The sequence below is a fragment of the Nansenia antarctica genome, assembly GCF_963989245.1.
Source record: "Nansenia antarctica genome assembly, chromosome: 11".
In the NCBI taxonomy this organism is placed as follows: Eukaryota; Metazoa; Chordata; class Actinopteri; order Argentiniformes; family Microstomatidae; genus Nansenia; species Nansenia antarctica.
This window is the reverse complement of record NC_137681.1, coordinates 25888794-25907345: the sequence shown is the minus strand read 5'-3', so window position 1 is coordinate 25907345 and position 18552 is coordinate 25888794. Positions and strand designations below refer to the sequence as shown.

Here is an 18552-nt window from a genome sequence, read left to right as displayed (position 1 = left end):
ATTTATGGGGAGAGGCTGAAGAACTGAGACAATCCTTTATGCTTCGGTTCTGCTCTCTCTGCGCTCTCTTTCCTTCCCCGTCTGTCTCTCCGTATCCTAATGAGATCCCTACGGCGTATCTGTCTGTCCGCTCTCCAACGCCCAGTGGATGCTGATGAGAACTGAGTTAGCCAGCAAGCAAGGTTATTATGGGATGGCGAGCAATGAGTCCCCCCATGTGCTTTGTATCAGCGCTCAGGATGCATGTGTGCGGAGGCCAGCGGGGTCTTGTGGCTGTTGGTTAAATAAGACAAACAGCCCCCGGGCGTCCCGCCTAGCTCTCTTTGGTCATGGCTTTCTGCGGAGGCGGCACTGTGCCATGATGCACTGTGGGTCAAAACAGGACATCCCTGAAATGAGATGAGGACACACGCTGAGAGTGTGTGACAGTCAGGAATGCTTTTTATGCACAAAGGGAGAGAGGGGGGGGGGGGGGGGGGTGTGTGTGTTGTTCTGGTCTAGTGTTGTATCCCTGTTGTCCCGTGTGATTGGTTGGTTAGTGGTTAGTTAATTATGTGCAGGCGATATAAGGCGATATAACGTGGCGATATAACGTGGCGATATAACGTGGCGATATAACGTAAGACGATGACAGAAGGGATGGAGGCAGGATGGCCAGGGACCCCCTGTAGAAAATAAATACAATCAAAAATCTTAAAATCATAAAGGATAGACTTACAGTAGAATTACATGTAATTGGGTGTTGAGGTTATCAGCTATTTAAACTGGGAAGAGAGAGACAAGGTTATGTAATTGACGGCATATATACCGTCTAAACCTCGTATGTACAGTAGACATCTCATATGTACAGTAAACAGTACCAGTCAAACGTTTGGACACACTTTCCCATTCAATCGAACGGGGAAGTGTCCAAACTTTTGACCGGTAATGGTCAGCATATCGGAGATCCCCTAACAACGTCACGTGGCAGAGTGACATCATCTATACCGCCAAAACACACCGTAAGTTAAGGAGCATGCTCCTCAGCCCAGACAAACACCCCCTAATTTGGGGGCATCCAAAAGATACACAGGGATAGCCAGGCCACCCTCGACCATAAATGCCCTCCTGGGGAGGCTAAGCGTGATTATGGTCGCTGAGGTGCAGGTTGATGTGTGAGGCGGTGGGACGGCTCATTACACGTAAACGTCGAGGCCTGAAGAGGCTCTTCAGAACCGGTTAAGACCGGTTGACTCGACTGGCAGTTATTTACAAAAAAAAAAAGAAAACAGAGTGACGTCGTGTGTATATCATATCATGGTCTCTATGGCAACTGAACTGTCCCATGTCCGACTACTACTTCATCTTAGTAACCCGTAACTTACTGTTAAAAACAACAACATCACTATCTTTTTTTGGGCCGTTTGGCATTTAGCAGATGCCTTTATTCTAAGATATGTGACTGACCACCTCTAGTCCGTTGGAAGAACACCATTAAAATCGTATCTATTCTTATCTATAACTTATCTATTCTATAATAAATTATTATTATTATTATTATTATTATTATAATAAACATGTTTTTAGGGCATTTCTGCTCCACTGGGATAGAGACAGTAGAGACTGACAGGAAGGATGGCTGAGAGAGAGAGAGAGAGGAGGATAGAGACAGTAGAGATTAACAGGAAGGATGGGTGAGAGAGAGAGAGGAGGATAGAGACAGTAGAGATTAACAGGAAGGATGGCTGAGAGAGAGAGAGAGAGGAGGATAGAGACAGTAGAGATTAACAGGAAGGATGGGTGAGAGAGAGAGGAGGGCTGACATGCAGGACATGTCGACGGCTGGACCCGAACCCGGGACCTTAACCCGGGGCCCCGCGCCCTCATGGCTGACCCCCCAGCACCCCGTTGAGACCCGTATCTGAGATAACAGACACAGACTAAAGCTTTTCAGAGTCACAACAGGCACGACATCTGTGGTAGTGTAGATACTCTAGCATGAGGACTGTAAGACTAACTGTCGATTTCGGCATTCTATATTTACCTCACGGGCTCGATAAACAGTCCAGAGACGTCGACCGGGGGGGAAATTGTCAAATAACAACCCTGTCAGACTGTACCTGTGTGAGAGCGAGGGAACGCAACGGGAGATGGGGAGGTTTTTGGGGGGAGGGTTGTGTGTGTGTGTGTGTGTGTGTTGATGTTTGTGTGTGTGTGTTTGGGGAGAGTAAAAAGCCCCTTCCAGAGAGGTATTTTTAGGAGTGTTTTTGTACGCTGGGCCAGATCCAAGCGTGTCCCAGTCTAATTATTATTACACAAGTGTTATTTTCAGCCCCTGTGTGTTTTTTTCCCCCCTTGGTGGGCGTGTCCGTAAACAGGTCAGGAAGGGTTAGGAGACAGGTAAACAGACAGGTAAACAGACACAGGGGTGTTCATGGAGCACCATGAAGAGGGGGTATTTTTAGCTTCCCGTCGGCCCTCGCGGCCCCTCAGGTGAATGGACAATCGGGCCCTTTGCGAGCCTTTTCCTGGCAGAGGAGAGGAGAGGGAGACGAAAGGTAGAGAGAGAGAGAGAGAGAGAGAGAGAGAGAGAGAGAGAGAGAGAGAGAGAGAGAGAGAGAGAGAGAGAGAGAAAACGAAAACAACCCGGGCCGTATACTGGAAGTCATCCATCTTCCGTTGCCTCAAATTACCAGAACCCTCCGCCTCTCTCGCTCGTGTCCGCAGTGGAAATTTCCAAAATGTTCAAACAGCCTCATCTCTTATGGAGTTACATAAGACAACCCTCCATGCAACCCCCCCCCCCCCCCCGGCCCCACCCCCCTACTCCACCCTCTCTCTCACGCCTGCCCTCCCTCCTCCCTCCTTCCCTCCTTCCCTCCATCCTTCAGTAAGAGGCCAAACTTGACACAGGGAAGAGCAGTTCATGTTGCACCTCTGTGAAGTTTTTAGCGGCCTCACAGACGCATATGAAGTCGGGGAGAGAGGGAGGGGAGGGAGCAGGTATGAGAGGACGCTCTCATGTCCCAGTAACTCTGGAGTAAAAAAGAAAAAAGAAAAAGAAAAGAGAAGATGAATACCCATGTATATGAGGGACACAAGGACTGAGGTTGTGAAGAAATGCAACATTCAGTGTACTATACTATAACCCGACTGAGTGTGCCATGTCAAAATGATATATTGGTAGAGCTGATGACACTTTACCTAGTAAAGTAGTATTGTATTAGGTAGATACATTATCTAGTAAAGTAGTATTGTATTAAGTAGATACATTAGATACAAATGTTGGATTCAACGGCAGCGACTATTTTCAAGCAATGCATCGCGGTTAGCATCTTGCTAGCCACTGTCAACCGAATGAATGTATGTAACAGAAATGGCCTGGGGTGGTCCAGTGGTCTAGGACCATGGCCTGGGGTGGTCCAGTGGTCTAGCAACACGGTCTACAGTGCACTGCACACATATGACCATGTCGGCATGGGTTAGAATCCGGGCCCATGCCCTGCTGACATGCCCTCTCTCCCTTCTTCTCCTTACTTTCCTGTCTGTCCAATACAATGAAAACTATGAGTGGGACTGCCCCACTCAGAAAAAAAACAAAAACAGAAATGTAACAGAAAAGAAATAAGATTCGAAAAGAATAGAAACAGTAAAATAGCAGAAGAAGAACAACACCCCTAGTCCCTCTCCTCCATCTCTTCCTCCATCTCTTCCTCCAGTTCTCTGACGGAGCGTTCAACGGGGTGACAGCCATCAAGTCCCTCCACCTGGAGAACAACAAGCTGAGGTTCCTGCCCAGGAGCCTGGAGTACAGCACCATCTCCAACCTCACCCTCTCCAACAACCCCTGGAGCTGCACCTGCACCCTCGCCCCGCTACGCAAGTAAGCAGCAGCACCTTCACGCATGGTGCATGGTACCTGGTCAACGGACTGCACTTCTATAGCACCTTATTCCAAAGCGCTTTACAATGGCCTCTCATACACCAATGGCAGCAAGCTACCATGCAAGGTATAACGTTCAGAATCAGAATTGCTTTTATAACATTCAATATACAGGTAAATGGTAAATGGACTGCACTTCTATAGCACCTTATTCCAACGCGCTTTACAACGGCCTCTCATTCACACACACATTCACACACCAATGGCGGCAAGCTACCATGCAAGGTGCCGGCCGGCCCGCTCATTGGGAGCAATTGGGGCCTCACCTTTACCTCCTGAGCCAAGTACAGTAAGCCCCAAGTTCATACGGTATAAAGTTCAGAATCATAACTTTTATAACATCCAATGTACAGGTAGACAAGAGTAGTAAAACTCTTAGGCTTAGGTTCTTCATTGGCATTGCAGCAGGATACAAATATTGGGAAAAATCAGCCAGCTCGATCTGATCCTGGACAGCACGAAACAATCCGGATCATTCTGGAGTTTTCAACTCCTGGGCCCAGATGATAAACAAACATGTTTAGTATCCGAAGCTACCCCATGTTGTCTGTCACTCTCATCTGACCTGAACCCCTCTATACCCTCATCTGACCTGACCCCTCTATCTGACCTGAACCCCTCTATACCCTCATCTGACCTGACCCCTCTATACTGACCTGAACCCCTCTATACTCTCATCTGACCTGAACCCCTCTATACTGACCTGAACTCCTCTATACTGACCTGACCTGAACCCCTCTATACTCTATACTGACCTGACCCCTCTATACTGACCTGAGCCCCTCTATACTGACCTGACCCCTCTATACTGACCTGACCCCTCTATACTGACCTGACCCCTCTATACTCTCTACTGACCTGAGCCCCTCTATACTCCACAGGTGGATGGACTTCACTCGCCAGCGTCCAGATGCTCTGTGTAACTCCCCCCCCCAGCACAGAGGCAAGCAGGTCAGAGACAGCTCCGCCTTCAGCGACTGCAAAGTCAAGACAAAGAGAGCCAAGAAGGGAACGCGCCATTAAACAGGTAACACAACCCTGAGTCCCAACATCACCTCAGCCAACCACACCAACCCTGACAAGCTTGTTTCTGTGCTCAGTATTACAACTGATTTCCAGCATTTTAAACCGTATCGAATAATCCTAATAGAATAAGCTAATTTTATAATAGAATTAATCCGTAGAATAATACGTTTTTTAACCATGGTTTCAAGTCCACATATCTGCACGGCTCCCTCTGCTGGCTAGAGCGCACAACTGCAGGGTTCAACTTGGGCTGAACTTGTAGGAAGGAATGCCGTTATGGCACTGTGAGTTGGGACAATGGGGGTTGGACTCAGAGAACTCCACTTGAGAACCAGAGAACACCACTTGAGGTCGAGGTGGTTTTGGACGGACCGGTCGAGCTCACTGTTCTTATTCCTCTCTTCCTCCCCACAGAACTACGTCCAATCTCACCATCTGTTTGTCTGTCTGTCTGTCTGTCTGTATTTCTGTATGTCTGTCTTTCTGTCTGTTTGTCTGTCTGTTTGACAGTCTGTCTTTCTGTCTGTTTTGTTTGTCTGTCTGTCTGTCTTTCTGTCTGTCTTTCTGTTTGTCTGTCTGTCTTTCTGTTTGTCTGTCTGTCTGTCTGTCTGTCTGTCTTTCTGTTTGTCTGTCTTTCTGTTTCTTTGTCTGTCTGTCTGTCTGTCTGTCTTTCAGTTTGTCTGTCTTTCAGTTTGTCTGTCTGTTTTTCTGTCTGTCTGTCTTTCAGTTTCTTTGTTTGTCTGTCTGTCTGTCTGTCAGTTTGTCTGTCTTTCTTTCAGTTTGTCTGTCTTTCTTTCAGTTTGTCTGTCTTTCTGTTTGTCTGTCTGTCTGTCTGTTTCTTTGTTTGTCTGTCTGTTTGTCCGTCAGCTCTTTTCCATCTTGGCCCTGGGCTCCAGTACAGCGTGTCCCGCCACAGGGAGTCCTGTAGGGCAGGCAGTTTGACTTGGCTGCTCTGCCTGTGTGTTTCCCCAGGAGGAGCTGAGGAGGAGGAGGAGGAGGAGGCCTGTCCAGGAGACGGGTGGCTACGAGTGCAGAGAAACAAAGCTAAAACGCTAAAACGCCAAAATGCTAAAAACACCCAAGACTGTCCATCTAAATATCTGCCAAATAATATCACACCACAACATGTACATACCGGGAGTGATACATGACACACACAGACACACAATACACACACAGACACACAATAGACATACAGACACACAATACACACACGGTCAAACCCAAAAGCAAAGACAAAGTAAATAATTGTGTACAAAGTTAACAGACACATACTGACATACTGTAGACACAGCCTAACACACACACACACACACACACACACACACACACACACAACCTCTTCACTACTGAGGAATTTGCCAAGCATCCCAAAACCAACACTCAGGCAGGCAGCCATGTCTGTGCCCCCCCCCCGCTCCCCCCTCCCCCCTCCCTCCCCCTGACGCCAGTTTTACATCCTCACCTCTCAGGACCCCTCCCACCACCTGCTGCCACGGCACCCCCCCCCCCACCCCCCTCTCCCGCCCCCCCCAAACAAAGCCTCCCAAACGGAATGTTCCAGAGGGCGATCCTGTATTTATCGTGGGTCACCTTTCAGTTGGTAGAGTCTAACATCTCCTGTGGAAAAAAACATCTCCGGAAACACACACGACTGTTAGAAAAACGACCACATAGACGTAGCTTGACCTGACCTGACCTGACCCACCTCTACTTCTTCTTCTTCTTCTTCTTCTTCACAAACTCTTGACCAAAGGCAAACACAACACAGGACAGCCGAGGCGGCAGAGGAGGACTTCTTCCCAAAGATGCTTGTATACGAGATGTGGACAGTAAAGGTGGGCCAGGATAGTGGGGGGGTCAAAGTTGAACAACAGGAACAAAAACGAGTGGGAGAAAAGGAGGAGGGAGGGAGGACAAAGTGGACTCCGGCAGTCCATCTTTCTTTTTTAAGTCTTCTGTATGTAATCGACCCTACAGTTACCCGTTAAGGAACGTGTAGCGGATTCAGGTCAAGTTAAGTATAGTAGGTTTAACAGACGATAACTAGAGAGAGAGGACTAGTAGGCGGAGGTCAGGGGAGAGGCTGGTGGAGGTAGAAATCGGAGGACAGGCTCGTTGTAATACAGGAAATACATGGCAACGCTTCTCCAATACCAGTCCTCATTCCATTCTATCGTTCTCTGAGAGGAGTCCAGGAGGACATCGATGGGGAAAGGTCTTGTCTTTGAACCTTTAATGATAGGTGACGTAAACATTTCTTATGCCTATTCACATCCCTTGCTGTGGCAATGCTTTGTTTCATAGTGTATAAACCACAAATACGACACACCAACACACGCAAGCTGTGTGACATAATAGATAAGGTAATTGATTTACATTGTAAAACAAACAGAAAAACTGACTATTCAGCATCTTTAATCACATTCTTTCGACTTTTGGAGGTGGTTAACTTCTCACATCCAATAAACATTAAAGACATAAAGTCTGGTCTTGTTCCTCTTTGTTCTAAAAAATCTCGAAATTCAATGCCACTACCGTAACTATTTTGTGTCTCTGACGTGATCTACCTACTTCGCCGTCACTGTCTCCCTCTACAGGTCAAATGCATGAACTGCATCAACATTTTTACATTTCATTTCACTCTCTGAAGTGAATGCTACAACACTGTATACTGGTATTCACTCTACATGTATTGCTTGTGTATTTTCAAGACAATCACAGATTTTGAAAAGCAGAAAACCTTCATGTGTGAATTACCAACAATTCTGCCTGAGAGAGTAGAGAGAGATGTACTCACTGAGAGAGTAGAGAGAGATGTAGAGAGTAGAGAGAGATGTACTCACTGAGAGAGTAGAGAGAGATGTAGAGAGTAGAGAGAGATGTACTCACTGAGAGAGTAGAGAGAGATGTAGAGAGTAGAGAGAGATGTACTCACTGAGAGAGTAGAGAGAGATGTAGAGAGTAGAGAGAGATGTACTCACTGAGAGAGTAGAGAGAGATGTAGAGAGTAGAGAGAGATGTACTCACTGAGAGAGTAGAGAGAGACGTAGAGAGTAGAGAGAGATGTAGAGAGTAGAGAGAGATGTAGAGAGTAGAGAGAGATGTACTCACTGAGAGAGTAGAGAAAGATGTACTCACTGAGAGAGTAGAGAGATGTACTCACTGAGAGAGTAGAGAGAGATGTAGAGTAGAGAGAGATGTAGAGAGTAGAGAGAGATGTACTCACTGAGAGAGTAGAGAGAGATGTAGAGAGTAGAGAGAGATGTAGAGAGTAGAGAGAGATGTAGAGAATAGAGAGAGATGTAGAGAGTAGAGAGAGATGTAGAGAGTAGAGAGAGATGTAGAGAATAGAGAGAGATGTAGAGAGAGATGTAGAGAGTAGAGAGAGATGTAGAGAGAGATGTAGAGAGTAGAGAGATGTAGAGAGTAGTGAGAGATGTAAAGAGTAGAGAGAGATGTAGAGAGTAGAGAGAGATGTAGAGAGTAGAGAGAGATGTAGAGAGTAGAGAGAGATGTACTCACTGAGAGAGTAGAGAGATGTAGAGAATAGAGAGAGATGTAGAGAGTAGAGTGAGATGTAGAGAATAGAGAGAGATGTAGAGAGTAGAGAGAGATGTAGAGAGTAGAGAGAGATGTAGAGAGTAGAGAGAGATGTAGAGAGTAGAGAGAGATGTACTCACGCAGAGCTCCTGGAGATCCATGCCAGCGATGACCTTCTTCACTACCTCAGCAGGGCACGGGGAGCCCGCCATGATACCTGCAACACAACAACCAATCAAACACACTTCCTCCACCATATACATCCACAATATCAACATCCTCCCCAATAACGGTCCTCTAGGACCCCTGTGTACTCAGGCTGTCATTAACACTGATCTCAAAGCAGCAAAACAACAGTCAATACAGTAGTAGATCATGTTGATAATGAATAATACTGTTTTCTAAAACTACTACTGCTGCTGTTACTATGACCACCACCACCACCACCACCACCACCACGTTAAATGAAGCTGATGGGAGGAGTTTCCAGGTGAGGATTCTCACCTCCCTCCATTGATGACAGGTCATACTTGGCCATGTCAGGCTGACCCAGCATATCGATGTACATGGTGGGAGTGCCGTAGATAAACGTACACCTGGTAGGAAGAGAGTAGAGTAAACCGCAGACCGCACAAGCTAACCTCAAAGAACACAAACTACAGCACAGCACACAAGCTAACCACAAAGAGCACAAACTACAGCACAGCACACAAGCTAACCACAAAGAGCACAAACTACAGCAGGTTTGACCATGACAGAAGGCATCCGTTAGTTCTTAATCATATATCAAACCGACAGCAAATGGCAGTTGGGGAATCGTGGATTTGAATTTGAAAATGATTGAATCAAACTTGACATGAAATGTTGTGTGTCGTTTGTGATTACGTCCGCAGTACCTCTCTTTCTCCATAGCGGCCAGGTTGGCTCGCCCGTCATACGCGGTGGAGGGGTAGACCAGCGTGATGCCATGTACCGACATGCAGACGCCCCCGCCAACAGAGCCGAAACAGTGGTACATGGGCACAGGCAGGCACACTTTGACACGAGGCTGGAGGAGGGGGGGAGGAGGGGGAGGAGTGGGGGATAAGCACAGCAGCAACAATGTATGCCTTTCAGCCCACAGTCATTTGTTGAATTCCCCGGATCCAACCAGCACGCCCCCAGTTTGGACACCCGATGGGACATGCTGTGTTTGATGTAGATATGCTGTTCTGTCCATGTCTATGCTGAAACCCAATAAATAAAAGTAATTTCAAAAAAAGCTTTGGACACACTTTCCCATTCACAATGGACCTATCGCTAAGCCACGGCCCAAAATAGAAATTGTCCAATCATATCACAGCAAAAGTCACGACAGGCAGAAAACTTGGACAAACAGCTCACTAATATCTGATGGTGAAAAGCTTCTAGACTAAATATTCTTGTCATCTTTAAAAAAACATGTCTATTACTTGCTGTGGTAAATCAGAAATCAGAAATGTGCCAACTCCCACCATTGTAAGTCGTTGAATGTCATTTAGTCACGGTCGGTCAGTCAGTCACTTGTGCGTTGTTTGTTTGTCCGAGTTTTCAAAGGGGGCGTGGCTTAGCGATAGGTCCATTGAAAACTTTTGACTGGTACTGTATAATCTGAGAGGATTGTATAAGTGTAGTCTACAAGTCTGAACGTGCTGAGGAGTTGATTCACGATTCAGAGAATGCAACAGCAGCAGCTGGCGAGACGGCTGTCGACTTGTTGGCATCACAGTTGGCATCTTGTTGGCATCACAGACGACAGCTGCTGCTTCTGTCGTCACAACTGTGTGATGCTAGCACGGACACGCACCCTCCAGTGGTAGCCCACACGCATCCCTATGATGTAGCCGTTGTTGACGATGTTGTGGTGGGACAGCGTCGCTCCTTTGGGGTTCCCTGTTGTGCCCTGATGTCAGACAAACAGACAGGTTACTGAGAGCCCTGATGTCAGACAAACAGACAGGTTACTGAGAGCCCTGATGTCAGACAAACAGTCAGGTTACTGATGTCAGACAAACAGACAGGTTACTGAGAGACAAACAGACAGGTTACTGAGAGTGATACAATACAATACAACTGGAGCTGAGCGGGTTTTTACAGAATTAATAATATACAAAACACCCAGTGACGGTAGCTAGCTTCTTCTAGTACTATGACTGCCAATGACCCCATGGCCCTGAGCTGTGGGCGATGCAAAGTAAAGCCAATGGCCGTTTTCGACAGTCTTTCTATTGACTTAATGAAGGCCAAGTGTGTGCCTTGCTACACCACACCTGCTACACCAGACCTGCTACACCACACCTGTCACACCTGCTACACCACACCTGTCACACCTGCTACACCACACCTGTCACACCTGCTACACCACACCTGCTACACCACACCTGTCACACCTGCTACACCACACCTGCTACACCACTCCTGTCACACCTGCTACACCACACCTGTCACACCTGCTACACCACACCTGTCACACCTGCTACACCACACCAGTCACACCTGCTACATCACACCTGCTACACCACTCCTGTCATGCCTCTGGGTGTCTGGGAATGAGGCTAGGGTCAAACAGAGACTAGGGTCAAACAGAGACTAGGGTCAAACAGGTGTGAGGTAACATTACCGAGGTGAACTGGATGTTGATGGGGTCGTCGAAGGACAGCTTCTTCTGCAGGTCCTGCAGCTGCAGCTGGTACTGGCTGCTGCCCGCCTGCATCACGTCCTCCAGGTTAAACGCCCCTGGCTGACGACTGTCCGTCACGATCACAAGCCTGAGGTCTGGGAGTCTGGGGGGGGGGGAGGGGGCATTAAGAACAAGCCTGAGGTCTTGGAGTCTGGGGGGGGGGGGGCATTAAGAACAGAGGCTTAACCAGTAGAGCCGACGTCTAATGATCGCAAAGGTCAGCAGCTCGCAGCGGTTCGAATCCCTGGTGGGCCACATGTCGAAGTGTCCCTGAGCAAGGCACTGAACCCCTAATTGCTCCGGGGTCGCCTATAATGGCTCTGAGCCCTTGCCTAGATGTCCCCTCTAGAGCATAAATGCATTTCGCTGTGCGATGACAAACTTTGAATCTCTTTCCCTTTCTCCTACCAAGTGCACAGTTAATGAACGCTACATGTGAGTCATGACTATGAACGTCCTATACCCATCATATTGTACGTCAGGTTGGAATTCAATTCATGATATGAATTGAGAAGTCCAAATGGATTTTTCCAATTTATCCCCTGAATGTATCAATCAATCAATCAATCAATCAAACTTTATTTATATAGTTTAAGCCATGCATTGAATGCAACTCCAAGCACTGAACATGAAAACTATAGTAAATAAACTACAATACAATAAAACAAGAGGTAGAATGAAATAGATCAAATAAATATAAACTGTACCATGTAGTAAGCTGATTAGAATTTGCCATTTAGCAGACGCTTTTAATCCAAAGCGACTTACAATTACGAATTACAGGGACAGTCTCCCTGGAGTAACTGAGGGCTAAATGTCTTACTCAAGGGCTCACTAGTGGTGTTTCAGGTGGGATTTGAACTCACAACCTCAGAACTCATTGTTGTGCTGCTAATATTGTGTGTCATATCTATGTAAGTTCTGCAGTTTTTCAGTGGGGCCTTGGCTCCACTGCAAGCATGAATTAATCAAATCAAATCAAATAAAATAAAATCAACCTCCCTATCACCAGTCCTCACAGAGAGCAAACCCTGCTAATAGGGAAGGTCCTTCCGATCACCAGTCCAACTCACTATTCAACTAGACCACCACTACCCCTGATATTGAATTGACCCCCAACCCTGGTATATCCAGATATCCCCTGCAGTCCTACCTCTTACTCTTGATGGCTCCTGGACTGGCAGTGTCCATCTCTGGACAGATCTGTCTCAGCATGTCTCCAAACCGCTGCGTCTTGAACTGGGTCTGACACACGATGGCGTTGCATCTCACCTGGGCCAGAAGATCCATAGAGGTTACACAACAAACAGTTGACTGTATTCACCTGTCCACATTACGATGACATATGTGACAGCAGCTGGTGAAACCGGGAACAAGTCAGCCAACCAATCAAATTGTTCTGACTTTTATTCTGAAAAAATCTAAATAAATGTCAACGTTGTTGAAATTCAATGACACACTCTCCAGTCAAGCCAAAATACTGAAATGCAATGGATTTGGTGAGTAAACCCCACTGCTACCTAGTTAACTATAACACTACTTTACATTGTTAGCAGGCTCACAAAACAAACTGTGTTAGTTGTGTGTCATCGATTTTCAACAACGTTGCAATTTATTTACATTTTTCAAAATGAGTCTGAACATTTAATCGGCTGCCAACTTGTTCCCAGTTTCATCATCATCATCATCATCATCATCATGGTTGTGTACTGCAGGTTCATAAAGGGTACATTACAAAATCACTGTGAGAACCAATCCTTCCAGTTCTTTCAGTAATCTCCTATTCACTACAAGGAGGAGGCTTCATATTCCACTTCCTGGTTGGTGTCACCTCTCAGGTTAATGTTCCAGCCCTGGAGCTCCTGTACAGCAGGCAGGCTTACACACCAGTAGAGGCTGGGGGAGATGAAATCAGAGGACGGGCGTGGCGTGGAATGGAATGAGGAATGGTATCCAACGTGTGTGTGTGTGTGTGATAACATTCCTCATTCCGTTCCATGCGTTACAACAAGCCTGTCCCTTGATGTCTGCCTCCCCCAGCCTCCCCCAGCCTCCCCTGCTACAAACCACTGCTGACGCGACCCACCTTCCTCAAGGCGAACTCCAGCTCATGCAGCTGATAGGCTGCGTTCACGGACACCTGGCAGGGGACAAACATGAGTTTCATTTATTTATTTGTATTATTACTACATCTACTACATACGCCATCTTTACATCTACTACATACTCCATCTTTACAGTCTGTAAAGCGTCTTTGAGTGTCTAGAAAAGCGCTATATAAGTCTAATGTATTATTATTATTATTATTATTATTATTACTATTATGAGAGACGTTTAAATGCTGAAACATTCTAAACGCTGAAACATTCTAAAAGCTGAAACATTCCACTTCCTCCCCCCAGTACCTTGCCACCCCTCCCACCCTCCCCCCAGTACCAGTCTTACCAGTATGATGCCAGCCTTGGCCGTGGCGTACTGGAACAGAACCCACTCGTATGTGTTGGGCCCCCACATGCCCAGCCTCTCGCCCCGCTGCAGACCCAGAGCCAGCAGGCCTGCAGCAGCCTGGTCCACCTGGGGGGGGGGGGGGGAAAGAAGGAGAAGGAGAAGAAGAAGAAGAAGAAGAAGAAGAAGATGAAGAAGAAGAAAATGAAGATGAAGATGAAGAAGAAGATGAAGAAGAAGAAGAAGAAGAAGAAGAAGGAGGACAATTAAAGGCCACTCTAAAATGTGCAGTTCTATCACACAGTACAATGCTACAGATGTTGCAAGTTTTGAGGCAGCGTGCAATTGGCAGGAATGTCCACCAGAGCTGTTGCCCGGGAATTTAATGTTCATTTCTCTACCATAAGCCGTCTCCAAAGGCGTTTCCGAGAATTGGGGAGAAATGAACATTCAATTCACAGGCAACAGCTCTGGTGGACATTCCTGGAGTCAGCATGCCAATTGCACGGCCCCTCAAAACTTGTGTATCCTCATCGCTAAAAAAGGGATGTGTTTTTAGCATGCTCATGTTCTATCAGCATGTTGTGATGAGCTTACCATGCAGAGCAGCTGTCTAGTTAACACCATGTTCTTTGTTGTTAGCCAGCTAGTTATACTGTTACAGGCCTAGTTAGACAGCTCAAGAACAGAGCAACGGAAAGACACACACAGTTCAGTGGAACATGGGTGAATGAGGAGTCCACAAACTTCCATTTCACAAGGGAGAAGAGGAGGCTGATGGGATAGGAAAATGCTCAATTCCATTCCAACTACTTCCAACATACAACTGAATGAGAGCTGCAATGAGGCTGAATTGAAACACACTGAGCGGAGTGTATAAAACTCCTCTCGAATTGAGTTAATGTTTAACTTGTCAAGTGTAGGTTTTGCTGCAGGGCTAATATCAGACATGGTGCAGTAGAAATCAGTGCAACAGTAATTGGCCTCCTGCCATAAGGGTTCTTAGAATTAGAATGTGCCATTTAGACAGGGTGGTACACCAACCTCAGCAGTGTTATGTACCACCCTGTGTAAGAAACAAACAAACAGGAAACCAGGAAGTACACCCCACCACTCACATCCTGTTGGAACTGTGAGAAGGTCTTCCTGATGTCGTCCTGCACGAAGACCAGGGCGTCTCTGTCCGGCCAGCGCTCCACGGCCGCCTGGAGGCTGTCCCCCATGGTCATTGATAGCAGGGACTTGGTGGAGGTCCCGTGGGCGTAGCTGGTGGTCAGGGTGGGGGCGCCGGGGAGGTTGTCCACATGGATGGCACTGGGATGGGAGAAGAGGGGGGGGAGGGAGAGAGAGAGAGAGAGAGAGAGGGAGGGAGGGAGGGAGGGAGAGAGGGAGGGAGGGAGGGAGAGAGGGAGGGAGGGAGGGAGAGAGGGAGGGAGGGAGGGAGAGAGAGAGGGAGAGAGGGAGGGGAGAGAGGGAGGGAGGGAGGGGAGGGAGGGAGGGAGGGGAGAGGAGAGAGGGAGGGAGGGGAGAGAGGGAGGGAGGGAGGGAGGGGAGGGAGGGAGGGAGGGGAGGGAGGGAGGGAGGGAGGGAGGGAGAGAGGGAGGGAGGGAGGGAGAGAGGGAGGGAGGGAGAGAGAGAGGGAGAGAGGGAGGGGAGAGAGGGAGGGAGGGAGGGAGGGGAGGGAGGGAGGGAGGGAGGGGAGAGGAGAGAGGGAGGGAGGGGAGAGAGGGAGGGAGGGAGGGAGGGGAGGGAGGGAGGGAGGGAGAGAGGGAGGGAGGGAGGGAGGGAGGGAGGGAGAGAGGGAGGGAGGGAGGGAGGGAGAGAGGGAGGGAGAGAGGGAGGGAGGGAGGGAGGGAGGGAGGGAGAGAGGGAGGGAGGGAGGGAGGGAGAGAGGGAGGGAGAGAGGGAGGGAGGGAGGGAGAGAGGGAGGGAGGGAGGGAGGGAGAGAGGGAGGGAGGGAGGGAGGGAGGGAGGGAGGGAGGGAGGGAGGGAGGGAGAGAGGGAGGGAGGGAGCCATGATATATTGTATTATTGTTTGAGAAGACTTCACGCATTGCACAGTCGGTAGCATTTACAGTGTGTGTGTGTTTATTTGTTTATTTGTTTATTTAAAAGGATCCCCATTAGCTTATGCCGTAGCAGTTTGCTAATCTTCCTGGGGTCCACATATAATCAACAGACAAACACCTAATACATTAATACAACATATAATACATTAAAGGGACAATGTGTGACCCTCCGCGACATCCACACACTATCCCCCGATACAGTAGTAAATACAACAAAATAAACTAAAATAAATAACAATTTACAAAAAGGGCAAATATTATTAATCCATTAAAATATAAAGACCTATAAAGACATGATCCTAACGCAATCATCTCTTCTATGAAAAAAGGAATCAACCAAAATAAACAAAGTAAAATAAAACAGCTACCTGTCATCAGCCACTTAATAGGTGCCTCTTCAGTCTCTTTTTGAATAACCTTTTACTTTTTTCTTGGCGGATATCAAGAGGTAATTCATTCCAAATTGTACTAGCTCTATAAAGCACTGTTCTTTTCAAAAAATGTGTTCTTGGGTGGGCTTTCATAATGTCACCATTGCCGGCCTTCCTGGTATTATGGCTATGAACAGTATTACAAAATACTATGTGATCTTGCAGGAACTCAGGTTTGTGTGTTCGCAGTGTGAATGAATGAATGGACTTTATTGTCATTGCTACAGTACAGGTACCAAACAACGAAATTTAGGAGGGGTGGCTCCCCTGGTGTTAGGAAAGGGGGAAAAAAAAACTTTTTAAAAAATCACAAGAAGGGAAGGAGCTGGTTTACATAAATAAAGGCTATGTACACTATCCACTGTACTATACTGTACAGATAGACAACTAGGGTTGTCATATTGCACAATAGTATTATTTCACATTTGTTTAAAGTGTCAGTATTGCTGAGGCTAGCCTTTTCTCCACATTAAGCCACGATAGGCTAGACTGCATTTTATGAATGCTAGTTCTAGAAGAGCAACCTAGAACGAGCCTAGCAGCCCTGTTCTGAGCTACTTGTAATCTAGATAGTTCTGTTTTTGAGGCCGAGGCCCACACCACTGAGCAGTAATCCAGGTGAGTTAAAACTAGTGATCTACAGACTTGTTCCAGGATATGAGATGGTACATATGGTGCACATTGTCTTGTGATGTGAATGCCAACACCCATGTTCTGAATGATTCTATTTATATGCTCTGACCATGACAGGTGGTTATCAATGACCAAACCAAGTAACTTTACTTTCTTCACTTGTTCGATGGGTTCCTTGGCTATATATAGATTCAATTTAGGCATAGAAGCCAGTTTGTGCTTAGACCCAAAAACAATACTCTGAGTTTTGGATATATTCAAAACAAGCTTGTTCAATGTAATCCATTCATGCACACTGTGTGTGTGTGTGTGTGTGTGTGTGTGTGTGTGTGTGGGGGGGGGGGGGGGTCTGAATTTTGCATTCAGGGCGGCACCAGGCTAGACACAGAACACGTCCTGCAAGGCATTTCCAAGACAGACAACACTAAAGCTTAAACACAAGACCCCAATCAAGGACCCCAATTGAAATAAGCCAGTGGCTTTCTTGGGTTTTTATCCTATTAGTTTGACCTTGTATGTAATATGTACTTTCATGTACCTACTTCTGCAAACATTCTAATAAAGTTTTCAATCAATCAAAAAACCCTCCTCCATTTTAAACTCCCTTGAGGACAGACAACGAAAATGTATTTCAAACGTATTATTAGGTGTACCATTTATTTATAAACAGACATGCCACTTCAGCAGATCGTCATCCTTGTGACTGCGCAACTGTGCGGATATTTACTTCATGAAAATGTGTCTTAACTTCTGCAGCACACACATACCGTTGGTCTCCATAGACTGGATGCATGCAGCTAATAGTTTAACATGAATATGGAAACACAAATCCGTGGTGCGTAATGGCGCTGTTTGCATTCAGAAACTATGCGAAACTAATTCGAAACTTTTACATAAGGGAGACCAGACTTACTCACCAACTCCCTGCTGCAGGCAAAGCAGATCTCCATGGTCTTTGCAGAACTGTCGATGTCTTGGAAAAAAGGATATTCGACCTAAGACACTGCGAGCCGAAAACAATCCTCGAAAACATGACGCGCAAAATGAATTAGGCGTATTACTACAACCGTAAAAATGTAATGATTTAATTAAATTAAATTAAATGAAAATTACAGCAACAGCAACAGCGACCTGTCCTTCCTCCAATTATGTTAAAACGACACGCCAGATCAACGTATGTGTGTCACAGGTAACAGTTGATTGAACCTTGAACCCCAGTTTGGGGTGACCGAGACTCAGTACCCACACTAGACCTGTAGAGGGCGCACATCATCTATATGTTATACATAGATGTATGTATGTCTTGTATGTCATGTATGTCTTGCTCGAACAATTTCAATTAAGTAGTAGGGGATATGTGTCCACAATTGTGATTATGAAAACATTTACATTCATTGTGAGTCCAGTGGTACATAATGAAACTAGATTGCTACAGTAAACATTTTATGTATTATTTACACATAATCAATTTAATCAACATTTAGATCTGACCCCTCCCCTACTAATCATGTCAAGAATGCTGCACTGAAACCTGTTCCTACTGTGAGGACAGTAGCGATTATTATCCGATTTCTTAAGCAGGTGGCTATAATCTCATGTCGCACTAAACAGAATACGATCCTGGAACTGTAGTTGCAATTATAACATGTATGGGTAAAACAATGTATAGGTTGCCTTTTCCGTCCCCAGTACAAATCATGTTGTATTTTGTCTAAATTTGGACAAATACTAATACTATTAGTTTTTTCATGTATAGTCAATTGTTATTTATTATGAATACAATGA

General features: G+C 46.4%; 2 protein-coding genes across 2 annotated transcripts in view; one reads left to right on the top strand and one right to left on the bottom strand.

The window, feature by feature from the left end:
• Positions 1-4945, top strand: part of chad (chondroadherin) — a gene marked incomplete at both ends in the record, with an annotated part of 6288 nt that extends 1343 nt beyond the window's left edge. The window contains 2 exons of the mRNA XM_080542075.1: positions 3699-3862; positions 4804-4945. Coding sequence (XP_080398201.1) covers positions 3699-3862; positions 4804-4945 — 306 coding nt within the window. The remainder of the gene's footprint in view (positions 1-3698; positions 3863-4803) is intronic.
• acsf2 (acyl-CoA synthetase family member 2) overlaps positions 1-17935 on the bottom strand; it is a 32673-nt gene extending 14738 nt beyond the window's left edge. Inside the window, exons 1-10 of the mRNA XM_080542073.1 lie at positions 17685-17935; positions 14753-14948; positions 13635-13763; positions 13276-13329; positions 12343-12461; positions 11130-11292; positions 10317-10412; positions 9388-9539; positions 8996-9087; positions 8632-8708 (exon numbers count right to left, since the gene is read on the bottom strand). Of these exons, the coding sequence (XP_080398199.1) occupies positions 8632-8708; positions 8996-9087; positions 9388-9539; positions 10317-10412; positions 11130-11292; positions 12343-12461; positions 13276-13329; positions 13635-13763; positions 14753-14948; positions 17685-17800 (1194 nt within the window). The 5' untranslated portion in view covers positions 17801-17935. The remainder of the gene's footprint in view (positions 1-8631; positions 8709-8995; positions 9088-9387; positions 9540-10316; positions 10413-11129; positions 11293-12342; positions 12462-13275; positions 13330-13634; positions 13764-14752; positions 14949-17684) is intronic.
• Positions 17936-18552: the final 617 nt, after the last annotated feature.